This window comes from Ranitomeya variabilis, chromosome 4 (genome assembly GCF_051348905.1).
Source record: "Ranitomeya variabilis isolate aRanVar5 chromosome 4, aRanVar5.hap1, whole genome shotgun sequence".
Taxonomy (NCBI): domain Eukaryota; kingdom Metazoa; phylum Chordata; class Amphibia; order Anura; family Dendrobatidae; genus Ranitomeya; species Ranitomeya variabilis.
The window spans coordinates 257,957,930-257,977,966 of record NC_135235.1 but is presented as its reverse complement, the minus strand read 5'-3'; the positions used below and the strand labels follow the sequence as shown (position 1 = coordinate 257,977,966).

The 20,037-nt window shown below is 47.0% G+C and overlaps 1 protein-coding gene across 2 annotated transcripts in view; it reads right to left on the bottom strand.

Moving 5' to 3' along the window:
- UBE4B (ubiquitination factor E4B) overlaps nt 1-20,037 on the bottom strand; it is a 73,533-nt gene that overhangs the window by 29,461 nt on the left and 24,035 nt on the right. Inside the window, exons 3-17 of one of the 2 annotated variants that reach the window (XM_077249656.1) lie at nt 17,994-18,129; nt 17,256-17,343; nt 16,929-17,073; nt 15,624-15,849; nt 6,841-7,194; nt 5,964-6,077; nt 4,632-4,758; nt 4,394-4,494; nt 3,945-4,059; nt 3,748-3,831; nt 3,401-3,457; nt 3,133-3,249; nt 2,904-3,002; nt 342-455; nt 68-266 (exon numbers count right to left, since the gene is read on the bottom strand). In XM_077249656.1, the coding sequence (XP_077105771.1) occupies nt 68-266; nt 342-455; nt 2,904-3,002; nt 3,133-3,249; nt 3,401-3,457; nt 3,748-3,831; nt 3,945-4,059; nt 4,394-4,494; nt 4,632-4,758; nt 5,964-6,077; nt 6,841-7,194; nt 15,624-15,849; nt 16,929-17,073; nt 17,256-17,343; nt 17,994-18,129 (2,076 nt within the window). The remainder of the gene's footprint in view (nt 1-67; nt 267-341; nt 456-2,903; nt 3,003-3,132; nt 3,250-3,400; nt 3,458-3,747; nt 3,832-3,944; nt 4,060-4,393; nt 4,495-4,631; nt 4,759-5,963; nt 6,078-6,840; nt 7,195-15,623; nt 15,850-16,928; nt 17,074-17,255; nt 17,344-17,993; nt 18,130-20,037) is intronic. The other variant, XM_077249655.1, reaches the window with a different exon arrangement.

Genomic DNA, 20,037 nt, shown 5'->3' with positions numbered 1-20,037 from the left:
GGGGAGTGGCGCCATACAACCTCTTTACTAATAAATGTATTTCTTGTGACTAGGATATGACACTTACTTAGATCTGTCATCCAGCTGGCGACCTCCTCCATTGTGGCTTTGATACGGGTCTCATCACTGGGTAACGTTATGCGGCATTTTGGATGGAAAATATACATGGCGTCCACAGTCTCCAGCTTAATCTTGGTGCTGAGCTGCTGTAGCACCCACAGGAAGTTCAGCATGAATCCGTCTGTCGACACCAGCCTGTCATCTGTCTGCAATGCACAAAGAATCAGAATTAAAAACTGTGCGCTGTCCTAGAAGAAAGGGAATTGTAGACAGGGTTGTACCTGCATCTGTGCCTTTTTCATATTGCCATTGACTATGGCAGCCATGTAATTCAGTGCAGATTCCCTGGTCTCGCCATTTAGCAATATACTATGTAAAATCTTAAATAACTCTTGCTAGAAAAAAAATAAAAACACGTAAGAAAGCCTTACACAGCATTAATGTGATTAATAAAAGTGCAGTGTCGCCCTCATCTGCTCACATCATTAACCCCTTCATGACCTTGGGATTTTCCGTTTTTCCATGTTCGTTTTTCACTCCCCTCCTTCCCAGAGCCATAACTTTTTTATTTTTCCGTCAATTTGGCCATGTGAGGGCTTATTTTTTGCGGGACGAGTTGTACTTTTGAACGACATCATTGGTTTTAGCATGTCGTGTACTAGAAAACGGGAAAAAAATTCCAAGTGCAGTGAAATTGCAAAAAAAGTGCAGTCCCACACTTGTTTTTTGTTTGGCTTTTTTGCTAGGTTCACTAAATGCTAAAACTGACCTGCCATTATGATTCTCCAGGTCACTACGAGTTCACAGACACATAACATGACTAGGTTATTTTTTACCTAAGTGGTGAAAAAAAAATTCCAAACTTTGCAAAAAAAAATAAAAAATTGCGCCATTTTCCGATACTCGTAGCGTCTCCATTTTTCAAGATCTGAGGTCGGTTGAGGGCTTATTTTTGGCGTGCCGAGCTGGCGTTTTTAATGATAGCATTTTGGTGCAGATACGTTCTTTTGATCGCCCGTTATTGCATTTTAATGCAATGTCGCTGCAACCAAAAAAAACGTAATTCTGGCGTTTCTAATTTTTTTCTCGCTACGCTGTTTAGCGATCAGGTTAATTCTTTTTTTTTATTGATAGATCGGGCGATTCTGAACGCGGCAATACCAAATATGTGTAGGTTTTGGTTTTTTTTATTGATTTATTTTGATTGGGGCGAAAGGGGGGCGATTTAAACTTTTATATTTTTTTCACATTTTTTTCAACTTTTTTTTTTTTTTTACTTTTGGCATGCTTCAATAGCCTCCATGGGAGGCTAGAAGCAGGCACAGCACGATCGGCTCTGCTACATAGCAGCAATCTGCTGATCGCTGCTATGTAGCAGAAAATCAGGTGTGCTGTGAGCGCCGACCACAGGGTGGCGCTCACAGCTGCCGGGGATCTGTAACCATAGAGGTCTCAAGGACCTCTATGGTTACAATACTGAAGCATCGCCAACCTCCCATCATGTGACGGGGTCGGCGATGCCGTCATTTCCGGCCGGATGCAGTAGTTAAATGCCGCTGTCTGCGTTTGACAGCGGCATATAACTAGTTAATAGGAGCGGGCAGATCGCGATTCTGCCCGCGCCTATTGCGGGCACATGTCAGCTGTTCAAAACAGCTGACATCTCCCGGCTTTGATGCGGGCTCACCGCCGGAGCCCGCATCAAAGAGGGGCTTCTGACCTCGGACGTACTATCCCTTCCGAAGTCAGAAAGGGGTTAAAGGGAATTTGTCACCCCGTTTTTTCAATATGAGATAAAAATATGGTTCAATAGGGCCTGAGCTCAGCCTTACATCAGTACCTTTCATGTCCCCCGATTCCCCACCTTTGCTGAGAAAATGCCTTAGTAATCTCTCCGTTTTCGTATGTCAATCACCCCGGTCTGGTCTGATGGGCAGGGCCTAATCGCCGTTTCTCCCCACCTCCTGCCTTGCTCTGCGCATTAATTTATCTTCTGTCCTGCGTTGCCGTTGTTTTCTGCACCTGCGCATTGAAGTGGCCTCTCGCGCGTGCGCCGTATGTTCCGGGGCACAGAGCATAGGGTCAATAGCCGGCGCATGCGCAATAATTATTTCATGCTTTGCCCACAGTTGGTCAAAACATATTGCGCAGGCACTAGAGGCCAATTCAATGCGCACACGCAGAAACTGAACGGGATCTGTGCTATTCATAGATCTACTTACGTCAAACACGCCGAGGAGCGGGGGGGAGAGACGGCGATTAGGCCACGCCCATTGGACCGGACCGGGGTGATTGACATACGAAAACGGAGAGATTACTAAGGTATTTTCTCAGCAAAGGTGGAGAATCGGGGATATGAAAGGTACTGATGTAAAGCAGAGCTCAGGCCCTATTGAACCATATTTTGATCTCTTATCGAAAAACGGGGTGACAGGTTCCCTTTAAACTGTGCCATGAATCGGCCCGCAATGATCCGATATTGATGACCTATTCTAGGGAAACGTCATCAATATTAGTGTGGAAGAAACCCCCTCTAAGTGTATAATTTTTCATAGCAGAAATGTAATGGCGCTTCTGTACATTTTTCCCTTTGCAATACAAAAAGTGATATTTGCACCAAATATGTACTGGCTGTTAAAATAACACCCCATGGTCCTGTGTCCCCCAATGAGGCGTAGGAGAAATCTGCATCTGTGGTCAATTTACGCTGCAGATTTTCTCCTCCACATTTGGATGCGATTCAATGGTGGCAAATCCATTGCGTATACAGCCCAAGCAAAAACACAGGGTTTGTCCCATCATTGGGACACAGCGACAACATAGTATCAGCGTACAATACTCACCCGTGCCGACTCCAAGTAATGCTGAAGGGACTGGCTGACCACTCGTGTGTTTTCCAGAGTAATTGCAGGACCAGAGAAGTATTTTTCTACAACTTTATTCTGTAGGGAGATAGATTTATCTCGGTCATATAAAAAATATGCTACAAAATCGTCTGTGACCATTCAAGACAACGTAAAACATTGGAAAGTAAAATGAAAGTCACAGCAAATAAAAAAAGAAAAAACGTACGTCATCCTCAGCAAAGACGGAGAGGCTGAAGAATGAGCCAAGGTAGGAGAGGCGCTGCAGCTCCCGGCCACTCGCAGGGCTCAGGGACTTGGGTAACCAGAGGGGCAGGGAGGCCATCTAAACCGAAACGTAGTGTAATGAGGCGTATTATAATCGTATACCAATATATAGGAGGCACTGCACACCTTACTGGATTCAGCATATAGTTACTACTGAGAAGAGTAACAAACAATAGAGAAAAATGGTAGAAATAAAATAAATCACTTACCAAGCAACAGATGGGGTGAGTCTTTCCAAACTTAATCTCACACAGTTCACCTAAAGCCTGCAGAAAAGAGAAGACATCGGTGAACTCCAAGAACTACAATCTATCACCAATGTGCATCAGAAACCATTCCCAGTAAGCGAGCGCCATCTATCTGCCGATCTGGTCCCTTCTGCAGGAAACTGTGCAATTAAACAGAGAAAACCTACAAAATAATATTGCAGTAGTGGAAGAACCATGACAGCACCCTTATGCGAATACACACAGTCTGAGCGGTGTGGTGATGGTGCCGTGTCCAGCCTCGCAGTCATCACTGGGTGTGAATATTCAGAAAGTGGCCGGGTCCTTACCATTAATGGGTATTTGAAGTTGTCGCTATCCAAAGAACAATCTTTAGCTGCCAGTGCCAATCCTTGCAGAATTGGAATGAAGATCTGTGTACGAAAAAAAATGGGATATCTTAAGGTTTAGCTTGTCTGTGTAATGCATTGGCATCAACTTTTTATAACGCAATCCAGAGGGGTGAAGGGCTCACGAATTGCCGTACCTGTTTGAACACCTCCTCGTCTTGGTAGGTCGTCCTTACGAGTTCTTGTACGAAGCCGAACGGCAGGTTCCTACAGAGCATATATGGCACCAGGAGAGACTGCTGCTGTACAGACCTGAACGAAAAAAAAAATATTACATATGGGGAGAGGGACAAGAGTGCACTCATGTACATTGCTTTCAGTACATCGTAAGAGGTACCAGGGGAGAGGTTGTGACCCTTTATAGGGGCATTCTCATCTAAAATGCTATGATGTACTGCTAGGAACAGGTCTTAACATCCCGACGATGAAGGATTAACATCTGGGACTTTACAGATCCCATTGTTCCTGTCCACATCAGCGGTGCGGATGACCATCTACAGATAGCTCCGGGATTCTTGCACTAGCAGCAAATATCATGCACGTGTCCTATTCTAATGAACGACACCCTTATTCGTCTTGTGCCCACCTTGGCTGGGTGAGAGCCCCCTGTAACACCAGAGCAGCATGGCAGATACACTGCGATCGAATGTTGCTCAGGAGCTGGCTCACATCTGGCTGACTGCACATCTGCAGGAGGAAACAGGACAGTATTATCTCTTCTGCATTCATTATATATTGCTGCCGCACTCCATGCAAACTACACAGTGCAGTGCTGCCATCCAGAGGCCGGAGGATGCACTTACAGCTCATCGCTGAAATTTTACCTTTGGTGCTTTCCTCTCCTCGATTCCCACTCTATCAAAGCACTCGATGAGGTAGTTGAGCATCTCAGTTTCTTTGCAGGTTTCTATAGTGAAGTGATCTCCGCATGACTCTGTACTACTATTACCACTGCAGAAGAAAGAACTATATCAATGTAATCTCAGTAAAAAAAATAATCACAATCTTGGATCCTGAGCACAAGATGTCATAATTGAAGGGTTAACAGTATCAGTGATTCACATGAGAAAAAACAATACATTAATAAGATTAAAAAATACTAAAGTTAGTGAGAAAGCGGCAAAAGACGCCTGGAGAGTTAGTTTTTAGTCCACACAGAGGTTTAGTCATCTCCATCCAGTGTAAGGATACAGAAAAGGACACATTCCCAAAATAAAGGGCAACTGGGGTCTGCAGGTCAACAGGGTCACAGCCGGACGATTGTACAAAAGGAGCATTTTTTTTTTTACCTTTTGGGTCTAACCAAAATACATAAAGGGAAAATGCTACAAAAAATGCAATAATTGACGGAAAGGAATATTTTGGTGCAGGCACATGTGGAAAAGTGCAGCACTTCTGTACATAGGAGCGTGGCCTGGGGCTGTGTTCACATGTAGACAAATTGCTGTGGATTATTGTGCAGCCCATCTGCATTTATTACAGATAGATTTATTGCACATTTTACCTCTTTCAATTGCAAAGGGTAACTTTTGTGAAAATTTTGTAATTTATGTGCAGAAATTTTCAGCAACTTATAGATGAGATTTGTGTTAAATGACACTATGGACTTCTCCGCATGCAAACCCGAGAGAAAAAAATCCACAACTAAAGAACAGTCCGTTAAGATATTGCTGCACATTTTTTCTATGGATTTATAGCAGAATTCAATTATTGCAGAAAATCATCACCAGACTTTCCTGGATGAAAAGATGGCAAAAATGTGATTTATCATCAGCTCTGATCTCGATTACATTCATAAGATTTGTTACGCTTTTTTTTTTGAAAATTGAGTCGTCTCGTTCTCATGGTGGTGGTTGGACTAATCTGGAGCAGACCTGCTGTACCCATAACAATATAGATTTATTATACTTTTTTACCCCAGAAGATGTACATTTCAGAGTTATGCATCCACCTCCATTTCTGGAGCATTTTCTAACATCCTGACTTCTTCCTGTATCATAATTTCCTGAAAAGTAAATTTGGCCCCTAAAAGTAGCATGCGGTCCAGATAGAAAGCCCACTCATATGCAAAACTCCAACGCACTGGACAGGCACAGCAACTGGTACGTGAGAGTTAGTGAGCGGGTGGGCACGTCCACATGCCGCATGGCAAGTACCTGGACCCAAAGTGCACACTAGAGAAATCCTCTTCATCGCTCTCCTCGTCACTGCTGTCCTCAGCCTCATTGACGTGGGTGAGGAAGAGGAGGGACAGAGGGTTGTCATATGCGCTGGCACAACATGAAAACACAGTCAATAAATGCGAGGGTGGGAAGACATGAAGCGCCAAATATAAGGGGGGCAGCAGTAAGTCCCATCTGTCTACCTCTATATACATTAGTACTGGAGGCCGACAGGCGGCACCAGTTAACCCTACTGCACTGACGTCTGGAGGAATGGCACCGGGCGTTTCAATCTGACACTAAATACAATTCAGCCACAGTGCATGCAACGGCACCACAAACCCCAGCAAGCACAGAGGTCGTGAACATGACACAAAGCACGACCCCAATCTGTAAAGCCCCACACAGCTTGGATTTTGGTTTCGCTGCTATTATCCAGAGCACAGGCTGGAATGTGAGAAACCTTTTACCGGACACTCAGGAAATGTGTGCAAGCGGGTGACAACCTTTGTAAGAGCTGTAACAGCAGCCATATTGGTGGTCAGTACATGGTAAAGTAGACATAAGGAAAATGATGCGTACTGTGCAGCAAATCTATGGCACGCTTAGACCGAAATTACATACATCCCTGTCCTCCAAAAAACTGCAGAGGTGGGCGCAAGCAGCCTGGGGTCTACAGCACACCCCTCTCCTACAACATACTTGTCTTATAATATGGATGATGGAGTTTCCATCATCAGAAAAGGTGCAAATAATAATCTGAGATTTCAGCTATCATGCATAGATTTCTCATGCTTCAGAAACCAGTCAGTTAAGAGAACAGACAACATACAGGGGCCATGCACACACCGACAACCTGCAGGCAGAATACCTAGGGGTGATCCGGTTTTGCCTCGGGGACACTCTGGGAGATACCAGAGACCTCCGTCTAGGTGAGCTTGCCGGCACGGCTCGAGGACTGCTGGACAAGGTGCGAGGGCTGGGTGACAGGTGCAAGACAGGGGAGAGGCTGGAAGTCCTTGGGCTAGAAGGAATGGGCATGGGCCCTGAATGGGTGACAATGTAAGGCCGATAACGAGGGGAGGACGATGCATGGCCTGTGGATGGGCTTGGCGGTACAGGTGGAGATTGTGCAGTGCTGCACGACTGGGCAATAGAAATGGATGGCAAGGGCGAGTGTGGCGCTGGCACAGGAGAAGTATTAACGGGACTAGCATCATAAAGACTGGATAGAGAGAGAAAAATAGGAAGTGAAAACAATATTTAGACAGGAGCAAAAAAAGTAATAAATCGTGAATATTGTATAGGGGCTGACATGTTACCAGAATAAGAATAAAAAAAATAATCGTTTCATGGGAAAAAAAAAAAAAGTGTGATTTTTGTGTACTCACCGTAAAATCTCTTTCTCTTAGCCTCTAATTGGGGGACACAGGACCATGGGTGTTATGCTGCTGTCCACTAGGAGGCGACACTATGCATAATCTGAAAAAGATTAACCGTGGCTCCTCCTCTGCAGTATACACCCATGGACGGCGTCAGCCTTCTCCAGTTTTGTGCAAAAGCAGTAGGAGGAACGTAACATGAATAACAGACATGCCTGTAAGAAGGCCACTATGTACGAGCTCAAAGAACAATATGAGAACTCAACAGAAACAACGGCCCGTAAAGGGCAACAGGGTGGGAGCTGTGTCCCCCAATTAGAGGCTAAGAGAAAGATTTTACGGTGAGTACACAAAAATCTCCTTTACTCTGTGACCTCATTGGGGGACACAGGACCATGGGACGTCCCAAAGCAGTCCCTGGGTGGGAAGCAATGGACGAATATTTTGCAGACAGGCCCCTATACTTGGGGCACTGCCGCCTGCAGAACACATCTACCCAGGCTCGCTTCCGCTGAGGACTGGGTATGAACCCTGTAGTGTTTAGTAAACGAGTGTGGGCTAGTCCAAGTGACCGCCCTACACACCTGTTGTGCCGAAGCCTGGTGCCGAATGGCCCAGCAGGCCCCTACTGCCCGAGTAGAGTGTGCTGTAATACTGGCTGGAAGAGGAGAATTCTTAAGGCGGTAGGTCTCTTGTAAGGTGGATGTGATCTACCTGGCAAGGGTAGCTTTGAAAGCCGGCAGACCCTTGCGGCCGCCTTCCGGAAGAAGAAAAAGAGAATCAGACCTCCGGAAGGACGCAGTGCTAGACAAGGTCAAGCGCATGCAGAGCCTTCTCCACTCTATGAACCGGGACCGGACAAAGGGAAGGCAGAGAAATTTCCTCATTGAGGCGGAAGTTGGACACAACCTTCGGAAGGAAGGATGGGACTGTACGGAGAACTACCTTGTCCTGGAGAAAAACCAGGAAGGGCCGTCTGCAGGAGAGTGCTGTCAGTTCAGACACCCTGTGTAGCGAGGTGATTGCCACCAGGAAAACCACCTTCTGGGAGAGAAGGCGGAGCGGGACCTCCTTAAGGGGTTCGAAGGGTGGTTCCTGCAATGCTGTCAGGACCAGTTTGAGGTCCCACGTTTCTAGTGGTCGTCTGTAGGGGGGAACCAATTGGGAAACCCCCTGAAGAAAAGTCCTTACTTGAGGCTTGGTAGCAATGCGCCTTTGAAAAAGCACTGAGAGGGCTGACACCAGACTCTTAGATGAGTCCAGGGACAGTCTGGCCTCCTGACCCGATTTGGAGAAAAACCAGGTATTTTGGGGAGGGAATAAGGGAATAAGGTCTGGCCGCGAGATTCGCACCAGGTAAACAGAACTTTCCAGGTACGGTCATAGATCCTGGCAGAGGCTGGCTTACGTGCCCTGATCATGGTCCTAATGACGTACATCGAGAGCCCTGCCTGGTTTAGAAGCCAGGTTTCAAGGGCCACGCCGTCAAATTGAGAGCCCCTGAGTTCTTGTGGTAGAACGGGCCTTGTGATAGAAGATCGGGCGTCGGGGAGGCGCTAGGGGGCGTCTGCAGAAAGTTGTACGACGTCAGCGTACCATGTACGTCTGGGCCCGACCGGTGCGATTAAGATGGTTGGAACTCCCTCTTGCTTGATCTTCCTCACCACTCTGGATAACAGAAGTAGAGGTGGAAAAATGTACAGAAGCTGGAACTGGGTCCAGTCCTGAACCAGAGCGTCTGCTCCGAGCGACAGCGGATCGTGTGTTCTGGCCATGAAGTTGGAGACCTTGGCATTGAAGTGGGATGCCATTAGGTCCACATCTGGCGTCCTCCAGTGATAGCAGATCTGGCAAAAAATTTCGGGATGGAGAGACCACTCTCCCTAATCTATTTCTTGTCGTCTGAGGAAGTCTGCTTCCCAGTTGTCCACACCCGGAATGTGGACCACCGAGAGAACCGAGCCTGTGTCCTCCGCCCAGTGGAGGATGTTTGACACTTCTCGCATCGCCTGGGTACTGCGGGTCCCCCCTTGGTGATTCACATATGCCACAGTTGTGGCATTGTCCGATTGTATACTGATGTGAGAGGCTGCCAGTAAGTGATGGAAGGCCCTCAATGCCAGGAGGATGGCACGAATTTCCAGGATGTTGATGGGCATGGTCGCTTCCACTGGGGACCACTTGCCCTGTGCCCTGTGGTGTAGGTGCACTGCACCCCAACCAGTCAGGCTCGCATCGGTGGTCAGAACCTTCCATTGACCTGTGAGAAAGGATTTCCCCTTTGCTAGCGAGGTTGTCTTGAGCAAGCAGTGCAGGGACCCCCTGGTTGACGACCTTAACTGGAATTCCCTGAGAGAAAAAGGGATTAGTGTCCCAGGATTTGAGAATGGCTAGTTGGAGAGGCCTGAGGTTAAACTGGGCAAATGGGACCGCTTCTATTGCTGCCCCATCCTGCCGAGGACTTTCATGGCAAACCGGAGAGATCGAGGGGGTTTGCGGAGGAGGGTGTGAACTCCTAGGCAGAGAGCCAGTGCCTTGTCCCTGGAAAAGAGCACTAGACCCCTGGGGGTGTTGTATAGCATCCCCAGGAAGGTCAGAGACTGACTCGGGGTTGGTGATGACCTTTGTAGGTTGACTAACCAGCCCATGCGACTCAGTGTCAGTTGTGATTGAGACGCTGAGCTCGCAGTCCTTGAAGGTAGGAGCCTTGATGAGTAGATCGTCCAGGTATGGAACGACTACTATGCCTTTAGAGTGCAGAACGTCCATGGTGGCTGCCATGACTTTGGTGAACACTCTGGGAGCCGTGGCGAGTTCGAACGGGAGAGCCACGAACTGGTAGTGGTCCTGGTCGATTGTGAACCTGAGAAAACTCTAATGAGCAGGTGCAATCGGTATATGCAGGTATGCGTCTTGTATATCTATGAAGGCGAGATATTCTCCCTTCTCCATGGACGCAATGATGGACCGAAGGGACTCCAGCGGAAGTGACAAACCCGTACAATTTGTTGAGTTGAGTTCAGGTCCAGTATGGGCCGTACGCTGTGTCCTTTCTTGGGGACTACGAATAGATTGGAGTAGAACCCTCGGAAGCACCCGGCCGTGGGAACCGGTACTATGACTCCTGCTTGAAGAAGCGAGGAAACCGCTTGGTGAAAGGCACGGGCCTTGGCTGGCGGTTTTGGGGGAACAGAGAGGAAGAATTGGTTCGGTGGGTTGGAGGTTGAACACTGTCTTGTATCCGGAAGACACTAGTTCCCTGACCCACCTGTCTTCTGTAGTAGGCATCCAGACTTGCTGAAAGAGCAAAGTCGGCCGCCTACGGGTGGGATGTCTTCCGGGGTCCGTGAGCCATGAGGAGGAAAAGGTCTGAGGTTTTCCTCCTTTGGGCTTTGACTGGCCTGCTTTTAACTGCCAGGTCTTGTCCGACCTTTGCGTAGACCGCGAGTTGTCCCTGTGTGGGGAACGGTTACGATTTTGTACTGGACGCGAGACGGACCAGCCCGAGGAATTCCGAAAGGATCGGAATTGGGTTTGTTACACTTCTTGTAAGTGTTGTAAGTGCGTCTAGGTTTCAGTTGAGGGAGAGAGGTACTCTTACCCCCGGTGGCATTGGATATCATTGTGTCCAACTTTTCACCGAAAAGTCACCCAGTGAGATACGGGAGGTGCGTGAGGGACTTCTTTGAGGCTGCGTCCACTTTCCATTCCGCAGCCAGAGGATACACCAAATCGTGATGGCGTTTGATGCTATCCCTGCTACGCCCCTTGCTGAATCCAGAGCTGTATGAAGCATGTAATCTGCTACAACTGCTATTTGAACCGCTTGGTCCGACAGCTCAGGAGCAGATGCTTGGAGGCCAGCTTGTAAATTTTTGGCCCAAGCCAGGATGGCCTTGGCAGCTCAAACTGAAGCGAACGCGGGAGCCAGGGAGGCCCCTGCCTCCTCGAAAATTGAACGAGCCATGCGTTCTGCCTGCCGGTCTACCGCGTCCCTGAGGGTTGAGCTATCTGGCAGTGAAAAGAGGGTCTGTGCTGCTAGTTTAGAGACTGGGGGGTCCACTTCGGGTGGATCTGTCCATTCCTTGGTATCCTTCTGTGGGAAAAGGTACCTTGTCTCCAGATATTTTCGATAAGCAAATTTTTTCTCATGAGAGCTGCTTTTTAAGGATCGCTTTAAACTCTGGGTGGTTAGAGAAAACCTTAGGCGGCTTCAGAGGTCCTTCAAGGGAAATCTTGTGTTCTGGGGCCTCTGGTGGCAGATTAGAAATGTCCTGCACCCGATGGATGGAAGAGATTATGTCCTCAACTAGCGCTGTATTGCTAGGGGGGATTGGGATCAGGAACCCCTCCGTTTCCCTGTCTGAGTCGGAGTCACAGATGCCTTCCAAATCCTGTGTATCACTGAGGCGTCCCCTGCTGGGTGAGCTGGGGAGGAGGCCTCCTCTGGTCGGGGATTGCGGAGATCTGCATTGTCTGCCCCTGGAAGGGGACGGTCTAGATGACCTGGAACTACGGTGTCTCTCCCTAGAGGGGGATGACCGTGTGCTATGGGATGACGCAGATGGACTTGACCTATGGGTCCGCTTGCGTCCTGACCTAGACGTGGATGTGCCAGGGTCGTTCTGTTCCTGAGTCAAGCTCACCCTTTGCTGGGTAAGTCATAGCCGAGGCATGACTGCAGAGTCTGAAGCAATGTGGAGGTTTGGTTATCTATAGACTGCGTCATAGATTGCGACCTCTGAGTAACCCATTCCGGCATGGCATTAGACACCGAAGCATTGGCAGGGGCTTCTTGGGGCTCTGATGCAGTAGTCTGGGTGCAGTCCTGGCAGTGCTGCCACTGGGGAGAGCGGTCCTGCAGGCTGTGCAGGATGCATAATAGCAGTCCTGCCTGGTTCTCTTGGACCTTGAGCCCGGCATAGTGCACAGAGTGCAGAAGGGCTAGCTATGCTGCAGAGGAACCTATAGGGGAGCCTTATAGCATAGCTCCCAACCGTCCCTCATTGTGTGGGACTGTCCCGGTTTTGAGCCTTTGCCCCTCTGTCCAGCACGGGACGCTCTGTACGGAGCGGAGCCGTGTGTGCAAAGTGTACGGAGCGCAGCCGCGTGTGTAGGAGTAGCTATGTGTGGCCATTATACGGTACGAAGTATCATGTGCGGCCAATATACAGTATGGAGCATCATGTGCGGTCAATATACAGTATGGAGAATCATGTGTGGTCATTATACAGAATGGAGCATCATGTGGGGCCATTATACAGTATGGAGCATCATGTGTGGCCATTATACAGTATGGAGCATCATGTGGGGTCATTATACAATATGGAGCATCATGTGCGGTCATTATACAGTATTGAGCATCATGTGCGGTCATTATACAGTATGGAGCATCATGTGGGGTCATTATACAGTATGGAGCTAGCAAATCCTATTAAAGTGAACTTTAATTAGAATTTGCTAGCCGGAACTTTTTGGAGCATTGTTTTGCACATAAGTTGCATCATTTTTAGAATTATCATGTCAGGCTGACTATATATCTGGTTGCGCATGAAAGTTTCATCAATTGTGGCACTAATTCTTCAATCATACCTGGCTCAAACATACATTTGGCATTGTCCATAGGTCTCTTTGTCTGTGTGTTCTTCTTTTGTGTGGCTCTTATAGCTTTGTTTGGTATTTTTTACATCATTTTAATCATATTTCAATAAATTTATAATATTTTAACATTTTGCTATATCGTCTTTTCTACTCTTTATTTAAGTAGTAGTGTGTATTCATCATTAAACAGTGTGATCAGCAGTACTAAATGGGTGTGGTTGGGACGTGGATATGGGTGTGACTAGTTATGAATGGGTGTGGTCAGAGGCGTGGACTGGCTGGCCTGGTCCTGCTGACCGGGAGATGCAGGGTTAATCCTTGCTGCAGTAGAAATGGCCGCCGAGGAGAAGAGGCAGGGGGAGAAGGGGGCGGAAAGCTGAGAAAAAGGCAGCAAAGCTGCGTAAAAACGCGCCCTTTCTGTCTCGATCTGCCCCCTCTATGACACTGTAGAGTCATATTTGTCATCCGGGGGGCGGAGAGGAGGCGGCAGCTTCAGCTAGGCCGAAGCCGAGGCCTAAATTAGATGTCTGATGCCCAGAAGGGCTCCAGGCCGGCACGAAAGTCTGGGAGGGGGTCGGATCTGAACCGGACCCCCCCGGATTTAAAGGCAGGATAGCGGTGGGGCTATAAGCGGAAGGGGGGGCCCGGTGTGGGGTTATAGGGCTGGTGCTGCCGCAGAGACAGGGGCGCATGGGAGCCCTGTGTCTGTATTGTGCCATGCCTGCCTGCACTCCCCCCGGCCCCGACAGGAGACCGCAGCTGGGCTGGGGTCCCTGGATGCAGGCGCAGTGTGCTGGGCCCATTGCTGGGAGCTGCAAGAGTGCTGCCTGTACAGGCCCTACCTGAGGCGTCTCACCCGAATGCCCCCAGAGGGGGATTAGGGAGGGTGCTGTGTGACCATCAGGGGGCTTTATCCTCGCCTCGACCTCAACCCAGAAACCAAAAGGAATTGGGGAAGTGGGGGGGTCTCGACTTCGAACCAGCACCCGAGGAACTGGGGAAGGAGCAACATGGGGGAAAAAGCCATCTCGACTTCAACCGGGCACCCCATAATAGGGGGCCGAGGAAGGAGCCATGCCGGGAGTCTCGCAGGAGACCCACTTTTCTTCATCTGTAATCCCGTCGGAAAAACGGAGTAAAGAAAAAAATTTTAGGTGTGCCTCCTATGCGACACTAAGGAAAAACTGGAGAAGGCTGACGCCGTCCAGGGGTGTATACTGCAGAGGAGGAGCCACGGTTAATCTTTTTCAGATTATGCATTGTGACGCCTCCTAGAGGACAGCAGCATAACACCCATAGTCCTGTGTCCCCCCAATGAGGTGACAGAGTAAATAGATTAAAGTAGGATTTGCAGAAATTATTTCCCACCAACCCTCTTAAAGTGTGTAAAATATTTACTGATGACAGTCTCTCTCGTTTTCCAGGGACGCTCCGGTCTTCTTCAGGACCAGAAGATCTCAGATCAGACTTACCGGATCACACAGAGGTTTATGTGCAGAGCGGAGGTCACTTTCCTCATGTAAGTCATTGTGAGCCAGCAAAGCTCCTGTGTGGTCACGTGGGCAAGGAGAGGACCGGAGCGGCAATGGAAACCGGAGAAGACGGCGATTGCTGAGTATTTAATCCACTTACACTACATTGCATACAGATTTAGAGAAGTAAAAATGTGCAGTGATTGAGACCCAAAACTTCACAAGAACAGATCGTGAGAGCCAAGTGTGACACTTATGCATTGTATATCTGCACTACTTACAGTTAAAGGGGGTTGTCTGGCGCCATTCACTTCCGCATAAAGAGGTGGGCAGTGCTGAGAACGTTGCATTTGCACATACTTGTAAAGCCGTGTGCACATTACTAGTGTTGAGCATTCCGATACCGCAAGTATCGGCCGATACTTAGCGGTATCGGAATTCCGATACCGAGATCCGATACTTTTGTTGTATCGGGAATCGGTATCAGGATCGATATAATGTGTAAAATAAAGAATTAAAATAAAAAATATTGCTATACTCACCTCTCCGACGCAGCCTACACCTTACCGAGGAAACCGGCAGCCTTGTTTGCTTAAAATGCGCGCGTTTACTGCCTTCCGTGACGTCACGGCTTCTGATTGGTCGCGTGCCGCCCATGTGACCGCGACGCGACCAATCACAACAAGCCATGACGTAATTTTCAGGTCCTGAATGCCTAGGCATTCTTTAAAGGGGTTGCCTACCCAAAGACAACACTCGGGGTCTCCCTTCCAGCAAACAGCTGATTTAACCGGTGAAGCTGTGGCCAGCTGCTGAAGGGGAAATGTACAAAAAAAAGGCAAAAAAAAAAATCAACAAAATGACTGACGAGGTAATATATAATTAGGCAGGATAATTAGTAAAAGCTACTAATTATTACTGTTTCTCCTTTCCAGGTGGGAGACCATCCTCTGTGCCATATATATGCCCTAATAGAGAATGGAGAAGGGTTGTTTTCATGAGACAATCCCTTTACTTCCGCGACAGACTGCTCGATCACATCTAGTGACTCCATTATTCTCTGGCAGATTTGGAACAAGGTGAAATTTTCTGTAACTACAAGTTGCAGGAACACAATGGAAAGTAATGTAATTCTGGAGGTGTGATGGAGTTACTACAGACGACCCTGTAACAATATCCTACATGCTGACTCCACTTGCCTTGATAAGGAGCTGGCACCGAAGGATCCGGAGTTACATAACATGGGGCTGGTGCCGGGCGTCGACCCAGAGTTCAGCAATAAAGTCTTCTCTGGGATTCGCGTGGCTGCAATTGGCTGCGACGTTGCGGTCAAGCTGGCGAAAGGGTTGTCGTCCTTAGATTGCGAGGACATCATCAGGACTTCCATTAAAATCTGCCCTATTAAGTCTTTATAATTGGAGAAGACTGCGGGGAAAAAAAAAGGGGGAGAGTATTAGTAAGCCGTAACTGAACATCGGGTAATCAGTAAAGATGCAACGGCATGAGTTTAGTCAAAGGTCAATTTCGGAGGCGAGACGTATGCTGCAAACTTAAAGGAAGCAGAATTGGAAGCAGCACAAATAGCAAGCAGCATCTGAAGTTCTGGCCAGTGAGCAGTAGCCGGCCGGCTCTTCCCAGCGCCGCTGCAGGTGATTGTTCATCACCTGAAGTAGCGCTGGGAAGAGCTAGATGTGATTCATCCAAGGTTTTGGCAGCATGAATTGTCTAACAGGGGTTGTCCAAGTTCAGAAAAACATAGCTGCTTTCTATTAGACACAGCATGACCCTTAACCAGAGAGATCTTAGGGAATGACCGTGTCTGGTATCACAACTCGGCCCTATAGAAGTGAATGCAACTACAATATCACGCACAAACCAAGGTAAGAGGCGCTGCTTCTGAAAGAAAGCAGCCATGTTTTCTAATTCTGGACAACTCAGTAAGCTAAGATCCTCCAACAATGCTGAGGAGACGTTTCTCAATGTTTAACCTCTGCATAGGGGCGATCCTGGCCCACTGGTGCAAATGTAGCTCCATTTCCTTGCACAGTTCAGTGACCAAGAGCGGTGAAATGTAAGGGAATTTTAGAATGAGATACAGCGCTGCGCCTCTCATTTTGTGGTCCCAGAAGTCAGGCCCCCAGCAATTATTAAGCATTCATATCCTAGCCCTATGTTATCACTCAAGGTCTGTATACATGGGTAAATTCCTAATGAGCGTTGATAGGTGCTCCTTTAAAGGCCAATTCACAAGAGCCAGTGTTTATGCAGGTTAATACCACACGAGTGTTATCCGCAGCACAGCCGCTATGTACACAAGAAGATGCGTCGATAACCGATGATTTACTGGCCTATATTACAGATCCGATCAGCTGATCAACAAGAATTGTCCTGAGCAAAGGAATGCTTACACGGGAGGATCATCGGGAGCAAGCTGAAGTCATAAGGACCTTTACTAAGATGGGAATTACCCCTCGAAGTCATCCGTGTCCTGGTTTATTGTTTACCTTCTTTAGAGTTTTGCCTGAATTGAGCAGATAGAGACCTCAGGAAAACGACATCTCTGTCTCTGTCTTTCCAAGATACTCTGAAGATCTTGCAGACCAGCTGCAGCGACTGTTCTTCAGACACCTCAGATCCCGAAGAGGATTCCTGCAAAAGACGGAGGCACCCAATGATTAAACTGGAAGAAAACCACTAGCTGTTCTGTACGTACACTGCATAGATGTGCACTTTTCAGTTTTGTCCTGTGGCTTGATACAAAACACACGAAACATCAGCACCCTCATCCTCCTCTGCGCTCATCACTCCGCACTTCCGAGAGTCCACCTTACCTTATCATTAAGGCTTCTCTTCTCCCTGCGATCGCTCTCATCTACCTCCATGTTCTCGATCCCTGAGTCCACATCCACCTGGGACATGCTGAAAACAAGGAACAGGAGATGATGTTTTCTCAGATGGAGGTGAAGGGCATTAACCTAATGAAAGGTTGTGTTCCTCAATACAGTTTTACTAAATGTAAGAAGCTTAAACTGGAGTGGGCTGTAGATATTAGACTGGTTTTTGACGCCACATAGTAATGATGCAGAACAACAGGGAGGATGAATCAGAGCGGGCTGCATCACTGCATTCATGTGAGTTTTATGGCTCATGCAGGAGTCTGTTTAACATGGGCTGAACACGGCCTGGTCACCAGACTCCTGACCTGAACGCAACCGCTTTATATAATTCTTGGAGGTGGTCATGCTTAGATCAGGAAACTGGCGGCCAGTCCATGCATTGCGGTCTGTGCTGGGACCATAGTGCATGAGCTGTTACTATGAAAAGCTGTGAAAGACCTGTCAGTCTAGGGCACTGGTACGGGGAGAAGTTGTTGAAGACACTTCTCGAACTAGTCATTCAAGACGCATAGTCCCCGTCCAATATCTCCAAGTAAGTTTTCTTGAAGCGTTGCAGAGCAAGACATACAAGCTGCAATAACTCAGACTCGGTTCCATGCTGCCTGTGCTTCGAGCAGCATGAACCTGCGGACGGGGTCCTTTTACTTACAAATAACCACTACAGAGTTTCACCTTTTTTCACAGGCGACGCTGTCGATGTCCATGCTCTGAGAACGAGACAGGGACTGGGACTGTGTTTCGAGGCTATTAGATGGGGAACTGCTGAGCGAACTGACGCCTTCACTGCTCTGACTCCGGTGGGCCACCCCTGGAACAGGAAACAGGACAAAATTAGCACGAAAAGACAAATCCTAACTAGTATTGCCGCAAAGAAGAAGAAAAACTAAGACCTTTAACCTCTTTACTACCTTGGACGTATCCATACGTATATATATATATATATATATATATATATATATATATATATATATATATATATATATATATATATATATATATATATATATATATATATATATTAATCATAAATAAATATTAATAAAAAAAAAAAAAAGAAAACCATAAAAGTGCACATATTTGGTCTCGATACATCCAGAACAGCCCGACCTATAAGAACTGTCTCCCCAGTTAACCCCTTTAGTGAACAGTTATAAAAAAAAAACAAACAAAAAAAAAAAACACAAAAGGCAAAAAGCAACGCTTTATCATCATAACGCCGAATAAATAGTGGACTAAAATGCGATCAAAAAGACAAATTTAAATAAAAATGGTTATCAAGTCACCATACATCTCCATCACCCAAAAAATAAAGTTACAGCTCTCAGAATGAAGTGATACAAAAATATTTTTTTAATATAAAAGTTTTCAGTTTGGAAAAGTGCTAAAACATAAAACTATATAAAAACATAATTGGGGAATTACTGTAATTACAGAGACTCGAGGAATAAAGCTGCCTTATCCATTTTTACCATACGAGGAACAGCAAAAAAAAAATACAATTCCTGAGTAGTTGTTGTTTGTTTATCCTGCCTCCCATAAAAATTTGGAATAGTAAACGATTCAAAAAAGCCATGAGCCCGAAAATGGTACTAATAAAAACGTCAACTCATCCGGCTAAAAACAAGCCCTCACATGACTATGTGGGTCAGAATTGGGAACAATTATAGCTCTTAAAATACAGTGATGCTAAAATACGTAAAAAGCGTCTTTTAGTGTGACAGCAGCCAAACATAAAAACCAATAAAAATCTGGTATCGCACCGACCCGAAGAATAGTCACCTTATCACTTATACCGTACAAAGAACGGCACAAAGAAATAAAACCAATTCTTCCCTGCTGTTGACCTGTTCATTCTGCCTCCCAAAGATGGCAGTAAGCCTCGCTGCATATTTATACTGCACTCTATGTTGTGCGCTCACACCAGGGTTTCCACATAAATCTCTGAAATGCGTGATTCAGATGGAACCCCCAGCAGAACATTCCCTATAATGAGATAGATGAAGGCACTGTGAACGCCTCCTGGCCTTTTGATTCGGTGGTGTCCGTCTTTTTAGTTGTGCATAAAAGTGCCATAAGTCACAGTTTTGTGCACCTCTGAAAAAAATGGACACTCGAAACACAGGCCTGAGTGAGTGGTTCCCTCGAAGGTTTCATCTCTATCGTGTCACTATTTAAAAAGGGAAACCCCGATATAAGTGCTCAGCGTAGAGCGTCGGATAAATGTGATCCCAAACGTTATGCAAAATGTTCACAATAAAAGCTTCAACTCAATCCACAAAAAAAAGCAAATCCCCACTCAGGTCTGTCATCTGGTAATGAAAATATATAGGGGCTTCCATGTTACTGGTAGCACAAAGGCTCTGGAAAAGCAAAATGGCTCCTCGACGCTCAAAAGAAATTCAGCAATTTCTGCGCTCCCAAATCCAAACGAACCCACTTCCTTCTGAGTCCCAGTGTCGCTAAATGGCAGTTAGTGTCCACATTTGGCATTTCTGTAGTGATGAGAGCCCTCCTAACTTACAGGTGCATGTCTCTCCAGAAGCACGGGCTGGGCATAATGTACTGGTCACTACAACGGCAGTTTGCAATTTTCACTCGGCAACATTCATTGCTGCTGGTTTCTGTAAAACACTCATGGAGTCAAAATCATCACACCTGTAGATAAACTCCCAAAGGGTTAGAATTTCCAAAATGGAGTCACTTGAGGGGGGGGGAT